General features: G+C 42.3%; 2 protein-coding genes across 2 annotated transcripts; both read left to right on the forward strand.

The window, feature by feature from the left end:
* The first annotated feature begins 6,172 nt into the window (after window positions 1-6,172).
* On the forward strand, window positions 6,173-8,363 carry LOC104425153 (F-box protein SKIP2). Its single transcript, XM_039304446.1, has 2 exons — window positions 6,173-7,244; window positions 7,461-8,363. Exons 1-2 carry the CDS (start codon window positions 6,450-6,452, stop codon window positions 8,223-8,225), a joined length of 1,560 nt encoding a protein of 519 aa, XP_039160380.1. The 5' UTR covers window positions 6,173-6,449; the 3' UTR covers window positions 8,226-8,363.
* A 2,065-nt stretch (window positions 8,364-10,428) lies between these two features.
* On the forward strand, window positions 10,429-16,519 carry LOC104425154 (DEAD-box ATP-dependent RNA helicase 53, mitochondrial). Its single transcript, XM_010037752.3, has 8 exons — window positions 10,429-11,001; window positions 11,733-11,860; window positions 11,989-12,400; window positions 12,916-13,014; window positions 13,170-13,394; window positions 14,364-14,525; window positions 14,889-15,350; window positions 16,186-16,519. Exons 1-7 carry the CDS (start codon window positions 10,570-10,572, stop codon window positions 15,309-15,311), a joined length of 1,881 nt encoding a protein of 626 aa, XP_010036054.2. The 5' UTR covers window positions 10,429-10,569; the 3' UTR covers window positions 15,312-15,350; window positions 16,186-16,519.
* Window positions 16,520-17,909: the final 1,390 nt, after the last annotated feature.

The following is a 17,909-nucleotide window of genomic DNA, read 5'->3' on the forward strand; positions in this document are numbered from 1 at the left end:
CAAGAGTAGTTTAATCTCTTTCCTCCTTTGCAGAAGAGAAAAAATAGATATGGGCCTCTCTTATGAATGGACGGTTAACTGCATTAACATAATCATGAAGCTCGATGTTTTCAATACTGGGATGTGAAAGAAGTTTTGGGATCAATTGCTCAAACAAATCCTAAAATGCGCTCAACTGTCAAAGATACGCGCTCTGAGGTTGGTGGTCCTCGAAATTGTCTGATGTCTCTGTCTATTTGTCCAATATTTCTAAGAAGTAGAGGTTGAGAAGAAATGAGAACAAAACCAAGATGTAGATGAAAGCAAAGAATTCTGTATTCCTTGAATCAAATAATGAAAAGTATATGCATCTGAGAGCTTTTCATTTCTCTACAATTTTCTCCTCTCTCTCTTTCTATGTATTGTTTCTTCTATATTCTTCAAGGTCAAATTACATGAAGATGAATAAGAGACTCGAGGAAGAAGATGATCAAAACAGACTCAACAACTTCAGTTACATGTCTAAAACATAATAATACACTTATGTGTTAGAGCACGTGAGTTGCTTTTAAATCTCGAGCTTTATTAACACGTGTGGTCCAGCTTCTCACTTCATGTCAATCTCGAGTCCACTATCGTCAGTACTTTTCCTTATAGCCACAACACAACATCAGCAATATCGAGAGCTTCTTTGTCTCACTGTATTACCACTGTCTTCTTTTAACTTCTGACCTTGGGTACGTTTGGAAACTGCTTTGGAAAGGGCTTTGGGGGCTAAAGATCTTTAGGCCAAAATGGGGGTGTTTGGCAACTACTTTCGAAGGGGCTTATGGGGGAAGCTAGCATTTGTAAGGCTGAAAACTCAAGGCAGGTCCTAGGCTGCCTTGGGCTTTCAGCATTCTCGGAATGCCCAAGGTACTGTTCATCGTCTTCTTCTCCAGCCACGCCGCTGATCAGAGACGAGCTCGAGAGGCCGGTAGGTCACGGCTGAGGTCGACGAGGTCGCGGCGACCATCACCGGCAAGTCGCGGCGACCGCCCATGAGTCTCAGCGACAGCACACAAGTCGCGTCGCCGCAACTAGCTCTGGTTCGCGCTCTCTGGGTCACGCGACCTCAGGCACTACCTAGATTTGGGTCGCCGAAGGTCGCACAACCTCAAGCGCGGTCGGTTGCTAGAGGTCGCGCGACCTTCGGCGGACCCAGATCTGGGTCAGGCGACCTCCGCGAAGGGCCACCTAGGGGTCCCCCTTGGGGTCAAGCGACCCTCGCCGGAGGTCGCCCGACCCTGGGCAGCCCTCGCCGGTCCTCTCCGGGGGCTGCCTGAGGCCGCCGGCGACCACCTTCCTCACCGGCGACCGCTTGCCTTGCCGGTCAATTTTTTTTATTTTTCTTTTGATAATTTTTTTTTATCACCGAAGCCCTTTGCAAATATTAATTCCCCCAAACACCATTTTGCTCAAAGATACTTTAAATGGGCTTTCAAAGTACAATTTACCAAACATACTTTGCATTTTGAAAAATACCTTTAACTCAAAAGGTCTTTGCATTTTCCTAAAGGCTTTCCCCAAAAGCCTTCCCAAACGCAGAGGTGATGCTAAATGAATAGTACATCAATTTTTTTGCATATATAGCATGAATTCCCATGCACTTTGAAAGAGAATTTTGTATTGTCTATGTATCGAATAATTTTCCTAATATTAGAATGATTTTCCCAACAACCAAAGCAATGATGTACACATCTCATACCTGTCGTTATTAGAAGAAGCTTAAAAGAAAATGCCTATGAAAGAATACACTATTATTTCTTATTGTGTTATGCGATAATACTAGAGAAGGGGACCTCAATTTATACTTGGGCCTTTCTATTTACAACCGTACATCTACCATTAATCTAACGGCGAAAATCTGATCTCTCCATCTATGACTCACACCTATTAACTACAACAACTCTCTAGAATTCAAGCATACATATTCAATATTGCCCCTATGATTATTCTAGAATACCATACTATAATTATAATTCAATAGAAATGAAAAAAAAAATCAAACAAAAATGAAATTGCTATAGAGAAGTAAAAGTTTAAAGTTGTATAGAAAATAAATTAGTTGGTTTATAAACAGCTCTAAGATTATGTACTTAACTTCTAAAGCAAATCTTAAAGTCTAATAAAATTTAATTACATTGAAATTAGAAATAATAATATAACCTTGAAGTTGGTGAAGGAAAATTTTCAAAGAACTCACTTCTATTATATAGATTTTAAGAGATTGTAATTAGAGTAGTTTGGTTAGAAGCCACTGTATTATTCTTGAAAATAATGTTTAAGTATAATAAAACCGGTTTACAAAAATGGCATATTGGGTGATGCGGTGGGCTTTTATTAAACATTGAATTTGACAAATCTATTTATATATTTGACACGTTATTTAGTACATCAATAATGTAAATTAATTTTTGTATACTTAACAATATACTTTTTCATATCCAGTGGATTTATATGCCTAACGCTTTTTAATTGAATGAGCTTCATAACGAATCAAGATCAACCCAATTTTTAGGTTATGTTTTATTAAAAAAATTTAAAAAATCGAGTGATATTTTCATATGATCTCATATTTATCAAAATATGAACTTCCGCCAATCCATGCACCGGTTGTGCCGTTAGTTTAAAAGCAGGTACTGCTTGATAGATGTCTGTGTTTCTCTTTTTACAAAAAGCTTCCGTGATGGCTTTGTTCCCTCGGCCCATCGCTTAATCGAAAGCATTCCCGTCCCCTCGCTCAAAAAGAAAAAAGAAAAGAAAAGAACAAAAATTCCCTATCCTCCTATAAAACTCGTGAGATTATTTTCATACTATAGTATTTTCACTGCAAAATATCCACAGGTGCGTGGGAAGAAAGGCAGGCTAAAGCATAATCATTGGAATTGTTCACTCTTTTGACCAAAAAGATGAGACTCGATAGATATCTGGCTTCATAATAAAGAAAAGAGAAAGGGGTGCTTTGGAATATAACTTTCCTTCTTGGACCGCTTCCCCATCTTCAATCCATAGATGACAAATTGAACTTGCTTTACTCGCTACTGATAAACCCATAATGAGTTTCATAATTAAAACCTCCGATCGTCACGGTTTGATCTAAATCAGGTTAATAATTGTGGGTAGGGTCTGATACTTTAGGAGCAATCATAAAAACTAATTTTAGAATAGAAACGAAAATGGATCGTGGGCCACTCATCACTTAAAATGACCAATCGAAATTCCATCGGAGCATCAAAGAAAAAATAGAGCTAATACTGTTAAAATTCTAAACTAGTATCTCATAATACACTCGCTCCAAACTATTTTTCATCTTAATAAACATCTCAAGCCAATACCTCTCCTCTCACAAAAAAAACCCAAATCAATACCCAATTACACATTTATCTCAAATTTACTTTGTTAGTGGTTTGGAATCTGATGCGAAGAAAATATATTCGCATCAAGGGTACTCGTTTGAGATTTTTTGTAAGACTAAAATTATTATAATTAAATGCATTATGGAGCATCAATTTAAGTCTAGAAGTACCTCAACGTTTGAACTTTTCTTCTGTAGCTGCTCGTAATTTTGTTCAAACTTCTTTATTCGGGGAGACCGAAAAAGAAATCAAAATGCCCAAATTTTCTCTTTTTTTGGGGGGATTTATTTTAAGTATTGGCGCCATGAGTAGTTTGAGTTATGTAGCTGGGCTGGATGTTCGAAACTGCACTGACCTTCTGTTCCTTTTCTTTTACTCCTCCGTCTCTTTTTGGACGCCACTCCCTCCTCCGGTGCAATTTGACATGAGAAGCAAAAAGGCAAAAAAAGCCAGCGAGAAAGACAGACACGAACATCGCATCCGATGGTTGTACCGCGTAGCCGACGAATCATGAGCATTCAATTTTTAGGACAGCGAGGGACCCGCTCCTCCTCTCCCTCCCCTGCGCAATCAACTCCATAAATTAGAGATCCAAACCTTCTCCTCTCTCTTTAAGGATGGAAAGGCGAGGCGACCAACACAAGCAATCCTCTCCGAAATTTATTGAAAGAATTACGCACCAATCATGCAATGTTTGATTATGAATCATAAGCATTGCACTGCCTTGTGACTCAAAATTCCAAGCTTGGTGAATTATTACTACATCCTCATCAAGATGATAGAAATTAAGAAGTTTCTCTATACGAAATATACTCCAGCTTAGCCAAGAAGTATCGAGTCATTTGGAAATTCACTTACGATGCAAATCGAACTAGCAATCCCATAGAAGGCATATTGCTCCTTTTTAGTGAGGCTAGTCACCATGAAGTTATACAAAACCGTCTTTGACCGAAGAGCCGAGAGGTGGAAAAGGGATATAAATAGGGGAAATGTCAATTATTTTGTCTGGTTTGAAAATGGATATATGGAAGAGAAATCAAGAGGAAAATGGTCTAGAGAAGTTGGATTAATCGCAATAATATGTGCTCTCCAACTCAATTTAGATTAAATTACACTTCACATTTTGTAATTTCAAAGGATTTTTTGTTTTGTAATCATTGTCGGTGGAAAAAAAAAAAAGAATTCTCCAGATGCGGCTCTCGTTGCAATCAATGTATTTTTCATGAAGCAATTGATAATTACTATCAGCACATCACCAGCGATGATGGCCGTGTGCGGAGAAAATCTTCTCCTTTGACGGTGTTTACACGAATAACTCATTCTCAAAATATCATGAGAATGCATTTTGTACTATACTTTTACTTTCTCTTTTTTTTTTGGATTATTACTGCATTTTTTGTTGCCTTTAGTGTGAACTTGGGGAAGAAAAGTAGATTCCTTTTCGGATATTTATTTAAGAAGTATTGTTCTCGACCCATCTTGATTTTTGGAAAATGCGAGATTTAGATACATTGTGTTGTTTGCTATTTAAGAATCCAAGCAGGACATTGCTATTTAAGAATCCAAGTACACCGGGACATCAAGGAAAAAATATTGCATTACGTACAAATTACATGGCCGAGTCTTTGTGCGTGGTTGACTATGGGGCCTTTAGGACCCAATGTAATTTACCTAAACATTGATTTCTGTCACGTAATTTGCAGACGGATATAAATCCTTCATCTCTCGCAAACTTCATGTCAATGTGTTAATGATTTTCAGCAGTTGATTAGTGAAAATAAGAATTTTATCAATGCTTAAAATTTGTCGAGACATAAAATGGAGCATTGCATGAATATGAGCAGAGTAGATCCACCCTTTGTGAACCATGCAACGTCTTTGCACAAACGATCTTTTCAACGCACCCAATAGCTTTTTCAAGAAAATAAACACACAATTTTTTTGTCTATAGATAAACAAGAAATTTGAAATGGTCGAAATGCAAAGGAAACAAATTAGGAAGATTGTTAAACTTATTTATATTTTTTTTAATGTGAATAAGCCACAACAAATCCCAAAATATGCTAAGTGTTACACATGTATTATGAATTCTTTTATAACATAAAAAATCACATATTATGTCAATTGCAACATATTTATCTTAAATTTTTTTCCTGTAACATAGAAAACTCCAAAATTTATACCTACATGACACACTTAAACTTTGTCAAGGTTCCGGCTAATGTCTTATCAATCAAAATATCATTGTTATTCGTGAGCACCATGTCAATATCGTTTTTTTTTTTTGACCCAGGGAACCTCGTGCGCTGCTTCGCGGCAAAGTAAACTCTGAGGAGGAATAGAGTTACCACCACCTTTGCTCCCCGTGTAAGTCAGCACGATGCAACTGGGATTCGAACGCTGTCATTTGTTTTCTTATACCTATCTAAGTAGATCTTTAATGGTGCACGGGTATAAGTTTTGGATTTTTTTTTTTTTTGTTTCATAGAAAAAATTTATGATAAATATATCACACTGAGCATATTTTAGAATTTTTATAGCCTTTTTGTCCTTTTTAAAAACTCAAAACTATTGGATAAATGATCCGTGAATCCGAGGTTAGTTTTATAATTACATTCTTTCACTATCCGTAGTTCAATAATGGCGAGCTTCTTAAATTATTTATTTACATCGGCAAAAAGTCTAATAAAAAAAATAGAAAAAACGAGTTTGAAATTTGGAAGGCAAGGCGATTGGAAGAGGAAGGAATATAAAACCGGAACCGGTTTTTTTGTGTCCGCAAGGAAGGAACCCTCCAACACCAACGTTAGCGAATGATTACGGGTCGTGTCCGGTCCGTTCCCCGTTATTTGATATTACCGAAAACCGACACATTTCTCTCCCTCTCTCTCAGTCTCACCTGCTGTACCGTATTAATTACCATTTCCCGTTCACCCTCTTCTTCTTGTCCCCTTTCTCTCTCATGACCGGCACTGCACTTGCACTGCACTGCACTTCACTTTCTCTCTCTACTCTTCTCCTTCTACTTCATCTTCCACTCGCGCCATCAGAAAATCCATTCGAGCCTCCCCGATGGGCCAAGTTCCGTCTTGTTCCTCCTCCTCCTCCTCCTCGTGCCGGTCGCTTTCGGCCGTCGCCACCGTCGACGGCCACGCCCGCGATGCCTCCTCCGCCGCCGACCGCTTCGACCTCACGCTGGGCTTGCCCGACGAGTGCCTCGCCTCCGTCTTCGCCCTCCTCGGCTCCGACGACCGAGGCTCCTGCTCCCTCGTCTGCCGCCGTTGGCACCTCGTCGACGCCCGGTCGCGGCAGCGCCTCGCCCTCGTCGCCCGCTCCGAGATTGCCCCGTCGCTCCCGCCGCTGCTCCGCCGGTTCGGCTCCGTCTCGGTGCTCTCCCTCAAGTGCTCCCGCAAGCTCGTGAGCATCGGCGACGAGGCGCTCGCCCGGGTCGCGGCCTCGCTGCCGTCCCTCAAGAAGCTCAAGCTCAAGGGCTGCGTCGACGTCTCCGACGACGGGCTCCGCGCCTTCTCGCTCCGGCGGCCCCCGGCGCTGGAGAAGGTCTCGCTCGCCGCCTGCGGGTTCGGCGCGCGGGGGATCGTCTCGCTGCTCTGCAACTGCCCGTCGCTCCGCGACCTCACGCTCAAGCGGCTGCGCAAGCTCGACGCGCAGAGCACGCCTCTCTCCATCGACGCGTACTACGACCGCGACGATGACGACGCGGCGAACGACGCGAACGCGTCGAAGAAGAAGAAGAAGCGAGTGGACTTTCAGCTGGAGCGACTGTGCATCAAGGACCTGCACAACGCTCGCCTCTTCATCCCTCTTCTCTGCTCCTCGAAGCCATTGAAGAGCCTCGTCGTTTGCAGGTAAATGCTAGAAATGCACCTTCTATTTGACACGAAACAGACAAAAGTTCGAAATGATCAATTAGAAGGGCGACGGGTTTCGAATTAATAATCCATTCCCGTGTTGCAGGAGCTCCGGAAATTGGGACAGGGTGCTCGAGAGCCTCCGGCTCCGCCGGAAGGAGCGACCTCCATTTCCGAGATTCAAATGGAGAACGTGCAAATGGGGGATCCCGGCTTGACCGCGATCGCGGGTTCCTGCCCCGATTTGGACACTCTGTACCTGAGCCGAGTTACAGATTGCTCCGACGAGGGTCTATCGGCGATCGCCGGCTCCTGCAAGAAGCTGAGGAAGCTCCACATCGACGCGTGGACCCGGTTCGGGGGACGAACCATCGGCGAGGAGGGGATCGCGGCCCTGGCCGCGAAATGCTCGCGCCTCCAGGAGCTCGTCCTGATGGGGATCCCGATCAAGGCTCCTTCCCTCGGGCTGCTGGCCTCCAACTGCCCGTGCCTCGAGAGGGTGGCGCTGTGCAACACCGACTCGGTCGGGGACCAGGAGATGGAGGCTATAGCGGCCAAGTTCGGGGCAATGAAGAAGCTCTGCATCAAGAACTGCCCGATCACGGCGAGGGGCATCGAGGCGGTGGTCGCGGGTTGCGCGGGCCTGGTGAAGCTGAAGGTGAAGAGGTGCCGGGGAATCGGCCAGGAGAGCGTGAGCCACTTGAGGGGGAGGAGGGGCGGGCTGGTGATCTCGGTGGACGCGGGGTCGTTGGTGTTCGACGGGGCTGAGGGAGGAGGTGCCGGTACGGAGAACGAAGGAGGAGGAGGAGGCGACGAAGAAGGGCGGCGGAGGAGTGGAAGAAGAAGGGACAATGCCGCCGGCGATGGAGGCGGCGGTCCGACCGGTGCGAGGACTAGTGCCACGCATGTGATCTGCAGTAGCAGAAGCGCGCTTCTGCTGAGGTCCAAGTTTGGGAGCAGGAACGCCTCTCGTTCTTGATTTGGATGCTCTTGGTTTCTTCTAATTTTTCATTAAATTGAATTCCCTTTTGTCCCCCTTTTTCTCGATTAATTTAGATGATGCTTCATTTTCTCCGAAGCTATGAAAAATCTACTCGGGTGAAGTTTGAGAATCGAACATTCGGATTTTCCAATTTACATTGCGGGGTTCCCATCATTGGTGACAACGCGTGGTGTTTCTGAGACAACATGATGGTCAAAATGTCAAATGTCGGAGCCTGGAAGGGACAGGGAGATTAGGTCCTTGTCTGTACCTTTTCAGGAACTGTACGGCTCCATTTTGTACCGAGAGCATAGGTAAACGCTTGCGCTCGCACTGTAGCCCAAGGGTCGTCAGCCTTTTCATGATACGTCTGGAGCTCGTCCCCGCCATTGTTTTGTCCCGAAGGTCGGACTGGTCGGGTCTTTTCCTTCCTAAAGCCAAAACGTTCGCTTTCAAGCGACGGAAGTTTCGGCTTCCTCTCCTGTTTTGGGTTCATTTAACTTGAGATTCAGCTCATGGTGAAGTCCCACCTCATTGAGCTGAATACATGGGTCAATGCCGAGGCCCAGCCCGGATCTGTCTTCAGCCACCACATTCGGATCGTGGAATCGATCCCGTTCCTGATGTGACTGGACTAAATCCGAATGCGACTTCTTGTGAGCCATCTTTTGGCCCGACATGGCCCGTGATGGTCTTTGCCGCGCCACTCCGAGGGCGGGTTACCTGTAGGCCCTGTGCAGCCCTGAGTGAACGGGGCAAGGGCTGGCACAGGTCGTTACTGCTGCATGCTGGCTACACCAGGCACGGTCCGTCATGGTAGTAGGTCGGTCGAGCCACACCCATACCATCTTGGGACACGAGGGACCCGTCTTGTTAGGCATCTAGAACCCAACCACCAAAACTAAGAAAAGGGTGCATCGTGCCCATGGATATGCTTTAGTATCCAACTTGGACAAACACTAACCTCGGTCGCATCCACGGGGCATATCCGAGTATCGAATCATTATGCTTGGACAAGATCATCTTCGCGTGCTCGAGATTCATGTCACCGCCTTCAGTGATTTTGCACATGTGGTTACTTGGATTGAGTTATGGACCTAGCAGGAAAAATGTGTTAAAAATAATTCTCATTGTGTTTTTGTGAGGTTTTTAAGGGAACTTCATAAAATCCATCTTTACTTCTTTTTTGTCTGAATCCATCTTTACTTGAAGGATAATATTTTGGAATTGGACTTTCTAGCAACAATCATGATCTTCTGTATATATTATGGGCTATAAGTCTAGGCAACCACATTAGTTTTTCAAGATTGAGAAGAATTTTTTTTTTTGTACTTTCGAATAACGCTATATGATATATATTTGGGGGCCTCTATGAGAGATATTGACCCAGTTGTGATTAGTTATAAACATATCTACTCATTAAATTTCTATATAAATGTCATAATTAAACTCATCAAATGAGTGGGCCGGGTCAAATCGAAAATAGTTTGGCTAAATTAATTAATTTAACACATTTTTATGCAATACAAATTTAGTGATTTATACACAACTCAATCCATATACTTAAAGTATTTATATATTTAACTTAATATAGGAAAATTTATACTCGAACTAAAGTAAAAGCATAGAGCGGACAAGCATGAGATTGAATGGATGAGAAAGAAATATAAAAATGAGTCAAGTTTAAATAAGTTTAACATTTCTATATTAAATTTATATATGGACTTACATCCATTTATGAATAATTCAGTGAATATGATTAACTTATCCTATGAGTTACGAAATGAATTTAAAACTTATTTTGATAGGTCCGATCATAGTACAAAAAAAAAATGTTAAAAGTTTGTTCTCTCGTTTATTCATCGCTCACCACGTTAGTCCACTTTTCGGGGACCTGAAGAACCCCACCTTACAAAGGAAGAATTTCTTTCTTGGACTTGGGTCCACTGGATTGGACGAATCACGACCGTTGATTTTGCGATCCCCGTGGGGCTCCTCACGTGGATTTCATGAAATCAAAGGGTCAGGGGATCTCTTCAATCTTCAACCCCACCACAAGAAAGGTGCACCTCCTCGCACACGAACCCGCCTGGCAAATATCTTCCCGGACGTGCAGAGAAAGAAAAAAATTAAAAAATAAAGCGAGGGGAATTCTCATTCGCACAGTCGCACATTAAACCCTCAGCGACATTTCTCATTTTCCTCCCCCTTTCGCCTCGCAGCAGCAGCAGCGCTAAAACCCCCCGCTCCTCTCCCAGCCCCATTCTTAAACCCTAATCTCTCTCTCTCTCTCTCCCATTCTCTTTCTCTCTCTTCTTCGAGCGTGCATCTCTCCACGAAGATGATGCACGTCGTCCTGAGGAGGACGGCTTCCTCGCCGATCGCCGCCTCCAGCCGGGCGCTCTCCGCCGCCCTCACCTGCCGCGAAACCCTACTCCGCCGCCCCCAGCCGCTCGCCGCGCCCTCCGATGGCGCTATTCCCGGCGGGCCGGGCCATTTCCTGAGGCCGCCGCCGCCGCCGTCGACGCAGCCGCCGTCGTGGCTCGGCGGCTCGGCGAGGGGGTTCCACGCGAGTCCCGGGCCGTTGGGGTTTAGGGCGTCGGGGGTCTCGCGGGCTGAGTTCGCCGTCGACGATTTTGCGCCCTATGACGAGGAGAAGCCGTCGGCGGGGAGTAGAAATGATGAAGGTCTTGAGATTGCGAAGCTCGGGATTGCTCCGGAGATTGTCTCTGCTTTGGCTAAGAAGGGCATAGCCAAGCTCTTTCCTATACAGGTAAACACTGTTTGCTTCTGTCTTGCTATTCTGACCTTATTAGGAAGATGCGGTACAAAGTGCCGTGACTCTACAGTGTGAAATTTTGACTGCGTTCAATTGTCGGTTCTTGTAATTGTTTCGTGTAGAGCTGTTAGCCGCTTCTCTTGTTTATTGAATCGTTTTATAGTCGGGCTTTGGATGTATTATGACTGAGAGTTGGAATCTTTGGCATGTTAGAGAATATAATCTTCAGTTTGATTACTAAAGGCTATTTCTTTACGTTTAAGGAATTTACATAATCGATAGTTTTTTCAAAGCGTTTGTTTTTTTGGGGTTCTTATGCTGGATTCTCTGTTACTGAGGTTACATTTGTGCTCTGGTAGGATGAATGTATCTTTCTTCCTTGATATAGCGGAATTTCGCATTGGAAATGCAAGACCTCATTGAATGATATTTTCTCTGTTGTTATATGTGATTTTTTTTTTTTTTTTTTTTGCTTAGAAATTTGAACTTTAAAGTCTGTTGGAGTGACCTTTTTCTTTTTGTATTCTTTTAGCATTTGATATTCAACTTTTCATTGATATCGAACACCCAAAAACATTTCAAAACTTGTGCACGTGAACATTTTAAGACATTTGGGATCATGTAGAGTTCTAACGTATAAATACCAAACTAATATCTTTGTAGTTATAGCTTTAAAAAGCTGGTACATAAAGGCCCTTTACTTTTTGCTGTCCTCTTTTGTGTAGAGAGCTGTGCTTGAACCAGCAATGCAAGGGCGGGACATGATTGCCCGAGCCAAAACCGGAACAGGAAAAACCCTTGCTTTTGGGATCCCCGTCATGGACAAGATAATTCAGTTTAATGCAAAACATGGGTTTGTTCACTTTGATAACCTTTTGCATACTCATTTTGTTTAGTTTTGTTTGCTTTTAAGTGGGAAGGGGCCTGAATTATGGTAATTATGTAATCATGGAATGACACCTGTGATCTCCAAATGTACAGACGTGGGAGGAATCCCTTGGCTATAATCTTGGCTCCAACAAGAGAACTTGCACGACAAGTTGAGAAAGAATTCGCTGAGACTGCTCCCAATTTGGATACTATTTGTGTTTATGGGGGTACACCAATTGGAAGTCAAATGAGGCAGCTTGACTATGGTGTTGATGTTGTTGTTGGAACACCTGGTCGTGTTATTGACCTTCTCAAGAGAGGTGCACTGAACTTATCAGAAGTCCAATTTGTTGTCCTTGATGAAGCGGATCAGATGCTTGCAGTGGGATTTGAGGAAGATGTTGAAACAATATTACAGAAGTTGCCACAGAACAGGCAGAGTATGATGTTTTCAGCGACAATGCCAAATTGGATAAGAAGCCTCACCAAGAAATATTTAAAGGATCCGTTGACTATTGATTTGGTAAGACCTATGCATGAGAACATGCAACAATTTCTGCATTTGTTCTCCCTCTTTTTCCTGTCTTTTCCTTTTACGAGAATGCTTTGAGAATTATGCGATTTCCTGCTTCTTGGTGTTCGTACTGGAATATTACTCGAAAATATCATTATCATCGCCATATGATAGAATTATTACAAAGAAACTGATGCAGCTTAGTGAATGAAAAATTGAAGAATTTGTTGTTTGAAATCTCCTTTTTGGGTTGTCTCAGTGGCTTATTGAATTTTTCCAGCGGTTCAAAATAATCACACCACTTTGTGCCTTTACATGGTGACTCTTTGGGTCGAGGGGTGAAATGACACATATTGGTAGTATCCTAAATGTAAACAGGGGTAAGCTTTATGGTGGATGAAATAACTGCTGCTTAATTGGAGACAGTTTCTTATCAAATAAGAAACAGCAGCATAGAGTATGTGAAATGGACGTGTGGATGCAATTGATTTTGCTTGGACTGATGATTACATGTAAAATTGCAGGTTGGAGATTCTGATCAAAAGTTGGCAGAAGGTATTTCACTATATTCGATTGCATCTGACATGTATGGAAAAGCATCAATTATTGGACCTCTGATAACAGTAAGAACCCAAAGCCTTATTATTACTGTTAAACTGGTTAATGAGATGCCTTCTTGCAATTGTCACCCTTTCCTCCTCCATGTCTGTAACCTAATGCTTAAATAATGTTGCCCGCTCATCCGGTCTCCTATTTTTGTTATTTGACGACCTTGTAGGAACATGCAAAAGGTGGAAAGTGCATTGTTTTCACTCAAACAAAAAGAGATGCTGATAGATTGGCATATGCTATGGGCAGAAAGTTTAGATGTGAGGCTCTGCATGGGGATATTTCACAAAGTCAGAGGGAGAGAACACTTGCAGGTTTCCGGGATGGGCAGTTTAATATTCTAGTGGCGACAGATGTTGCTTCCCGTGGTCTTGATATTCCCAATGTTGATTTGGTTAGTGCTACTGCTTTCTGCTCTCTGGATAACAATCTCTTGATAGTTCATACTTCTGCTCCCTGCTTATGAACTAAGTTGCATATTAACTGATATTTTCTGTTAGGGTTCAGTCATTGTTGCTTGGTGGCTTGGTGGCTTGATGGCCCTTAATTTGGTTTTACTTCTCAAGTAGCATGTACTCAACCAAACAAGTGTTGCATAATAAAAGATTATTCAGAAGCTTAATATGCTCAGATGATGCACTTTGCTGTTCTTTCCCAGAGGCATCACTTACAAAATTCAGAGCTAGCCAATAATTCTCAACTTATTTCCTAAGAATGGGAAGTTTGAAGGCCAGATCTAGAGCTTTGGGGACTATGTTAGGGACGTGGAAATGATGCCGTGTGTAATTGGTCTCAAGCTAAGTCAATTGACCCCATTTGTGGAATAAGGCTTAGTAGTTATAGGTGGGGTAACCCTATACTTTTGCTTGATCTCTGATTCTTGGATTCTATTGGACTAGGATATGACAGTGCGAAGGAAGGTTGAGCCAAAACAAATAATTCCCTTTATCTCTCTCTCTCTCTCTCTCTCTCTCTGATGCTCTCTTCACAGTTGGGTGCAATGCCTTTTTTCCTTTATTTAGTGGCTAATGTTTTAACCTCTTAGTATGTAAGTACCAGCTGAATGCGATTTATTGCCGATTTTCTTGCAGCTCAATATTCTGTAGGTGTTCATCATAGGCTGGAATATAATGGGTAGTAGTGGATGTGGTTTGTGTGATATAAAGGGTGGTTAGTGTGCTTTATGCTTAATTTTCCAGCTCCACCAATGCCTCTGATGTTTTTGCGTGTGGGATAATCTTTGTTTGGAGGGGAAACTGCTTAATATATAATATCTTGATAGATATGTGAAGATGTTCTGAACACCTACTAAATTTTTCTTACTATTTATTTAACTTCTATGCTATAATCCATTAATGTACAGGTCATACATTTTGAGCTTCCAAACAATTCAGAGATTTTTGTTCATCGCTCTGGTAGAACAGGGCGAGCTGGTAAGAAAGGAAATGCGATCCTCATCTACACACGGGAGCAGACAAGGGCCGTGAAGGTTATTGAGCGAGAAGTGGGATGCCGATTTATCGAGGTAATTTTTCACCTTGCATTTTCCCACTTGCATTGCATTGAAGTCCTGTTTGACTCATTTTAGATGTTAAAATAAGCTTTGTAAGCCATTTATCTTTTTGTTTTTGTTTCTTCCTGGCAAGCTATATTCCATATTTTTGTTTTTTAATTCTTTTTAAAATGAATCATATGCTTTTAATAAAAATAGAGCATACTTGTGTAAAAGAAATGGAGAATTTGCAGGTTCTTGCTTGGTGGAAAAATTTATCTAAAAAGCTTTAAATCTTGATGGTGTAGTGATTGGAATATATTGGGTAGTGTAGAAATGTCCCTTTTTTCATGTTGAAGTTTGCTAGACTAATTGGTCCTTGATCATATTCATCAGCTTCCCAGTATAGCTGTTGAGGGAGGCAGTGTGGATATGTCGAATGACTTTGGTGGTGGTGGTCGATCTGGCTCATATGGTGGTGGTGGTCGATCTGGCTCATATGGTGGTGGAAGAGAACGTCGTTCTGGTGATTCAGGATTTGGACGTAGTCAAAGAGGTTCAGACTTTGGTGGATATGGAAGTTCTAGCAACTCTGGTCGTTTTGGTTCCTTTGGTGGTCCTAGTACAGGTCCTTCTGGAGGAGGCTTTGGTAACTCAAACCGATCTGGGAATTTTGGTCGCTCTTCAGGATTTGGCGACAGCAGTTCCACCAGGAGTGGTGGCTTTGGAGGTAATAATTCTGGCCGAAGTGGTGGTTTTGGCGGTTTTGGCGACTCTTATTCCAGCCGGTTTGGTGGCTTTGGCGATAATAAAAGCTGATGATCTGTGAACTGCACTATCATCCAATACAGTTGAAGGGTGAGCTTCCCCTCTCCTCAAATATTCTGTTTTTTCTGTCTGCTTTGTCTTCATCATTGAAGCTCACAAAATGGTCTCTGTTTTTGCATGCATTTCCTAAATTAACTAGTTATCCAGTTAATTTATCTCGCCTATGTTCTTTTAGATGTCCTTACAGAGCACTTCTATTGTCAGGTATCGGAAGATATGATGATATTTAGTATATATAGTGATTCTGTGAAATCATTTTGTTGCTTCTATGTTGATGGGATGCTTTTCCTGGCCTGTGTGTGTCTCTGTCTCGTTGACTCTCCCTTTCTACAATTGAGGTGTTAGCTTAATTAAGAACAATACGATGCTTCTGGGTGTTGGTTTATATTATGGTTGGTCCTTTATTATGTAGAAGTGTCCATTTTATTTTTTTAGAATAAGTGAAAAACTACGAAGAAGTCTTAGAGAATCAGTGAGACGAGCTGACAGGTTTTGAGGGACATACTAGCCAATAAAGCACAAGTAGCGTTTCATTTATGAATAGTTTCATGGAAGGTGGGCCTCTACACACATCCTCTCTCAGCATCACTTGGGCCTCTGTTTCGTCGAGGGATTTATGTACACGTTCTCTTTTACCTGTTTTCTTTATTCTGGCTGTTAAAGCTAGCTTATGCTTAGTTGTCTGTATAATCTGCTGTAGGGCAGATTTCACTACCTTACTACACGTGAGATTATAATGGGTTGTCCCTCTATTGTATAATTCAGGCAATTATATGCTTTCCATAGTGTCGAGATGGTTAGTAATGTGGATTCATTATTTGGTGTTCTTTCAAATCTCCCATGCGTGCTTTCTTTTCAATCGCAGGTGCCTAGAAGAGGCATATAATGTTTAACAAGGTAATTCAATGTCTATTGATATCAAAGCTTCTGCACACAATGATGTTTTGCTGGAAGGACACACGGTCTTCTTTGGGGCTTTTCCTTGACCCGAAGAGAATTTTGCCGAAGCAGCGAAAGTTAGTGTGAACCGTGTAGGGTTTTTGTGTTTTTCGTGTTGTCGATATCTACTCTACTAATATATCATCATTCTATGGTAGAATAAACTGTAGTTGAGATCGGACATGAGATAAAAGAAGTTGCTTATCTTCTATTTTTTTTTTTTTAATATCTCCCCGCATCAATAGTAAAACGAAATTTCACTTCTTGGCCCCCGTTTCCCTTCTTTTTTTTTTTAATATCTCCTATGTTTATTAATGCGATCCGAGGCGTTGGACGCCAGCAGGAGAGCACTCGTGCGGACAAAAGGGAGAAAGGAAGCGGACTAAGCGCTTTTGCTGTCTTTGTTGGGTAACCAAGAAAACATACGTCCGACAGATTCTTACGTGTTTTATAAATGGGAAAGCGAGGAAAAAGAAGCGCATCTCATTCGTAGTGATGCGCACGCGAAACGATTGGCGGGGGGGCTGATTTAATCTTTCGGGCTCTTCTCTCCCGGTCCTGCTGGGGTCAAACGCGATGGGATCTCACCCGATTTGATCGTATCTTTTCTTTTGAGACATTACTATTTTTAATTTTTCTCGCTTATAGTGCGCTTTCTCTGGTACGTTCTTTTATTTACCTGTACTTTATTTTACTTTTGTTGTGAGTTTTGTGATTCTACGGTTTACAATCTTCTGCAGAAAATAGGTCTTCTGTCTAAGTTAATAATAAATTTTCTTTCCGTTATTGGTAAATTACTGGCCGAATCGAAACTTTTCTTAGGTGTACGCAATTATCCTTACCGTTCGTAATTGTGAATAAAATATTTTCCTTACTTTTATTTGAAAGTGCGTAAGTTCCCTTTCGGTGGTCGTTAGTGCTTTGGGCCTCTGACTCGTAATATATTGCACAAAAATATTAATTTACCAGTTTCTTTTTTTTTTCTTTTAACATTTCATAAAGTTGTTCAACCTATTCAGTACTTTTTCTGACCCACTGCAATTTTTATTAATCCAATTTTAGTCTGATATATCTTAGTGCAAGGTGATGGAAAATCGGTTTCCAAAGCAGATACGACAAATCATGATTTCGCACTTTCATACCTCGTGGAAATATTTACGAAACCGAACTAATGAGATCGGGTCGCGTTACACCAGTGAACGTCCGTAGGGTTTGTGTCGTGTCGCTTAAGTGCAGCAGCAGCATAATTCGCGTGAGAAAAAGACCTTCACAATTGCTAATATATCTCGACTGGATTTTACGAGACGGATTTTGTTGACCTGGAATATTCGAATCGGAGGCGGCGCGGAACAAATTCGGGCTCAAGTGAATTTCCGTAACGAGCACGAGAGTCGCGCAACGACGACCCGGAGGATCGATAGCACCGATGGCCACAATTTTTATTCTAATTTTTGGGAAATAAAGAACAAGAAGAAGGGAAGAAGAAAACGATTTCCGCCTAATGATGCAGGACGGGGAGACAGAAGCGATCCTCTTAATAATGACATAAAAACCCCCCGAAACACGCACCGGGGCGAGTGTGAGTTACGTTGTCTCCATCATCATCACCCCCCACTCCCTCCCTGTCACCACCAAATTAGCATTTTTTGA

The sequence above is a fragment of the Eucalyptus grandis genome, chromosome 11, assembly GCF_016545825.1.
Source record: "Eucalyptus grandis isolate ANBG69807.140 chromosome 11, ASM1654582v1, whole genome shotgun sequence".
NCBI classification, from domain to species: Eukaryota; Viridiplantae; Streptophyta; class Magnoliopsida; order Myrtales; family Myrtaceae; genus Eucalyptus; species Eucalyptus grandis.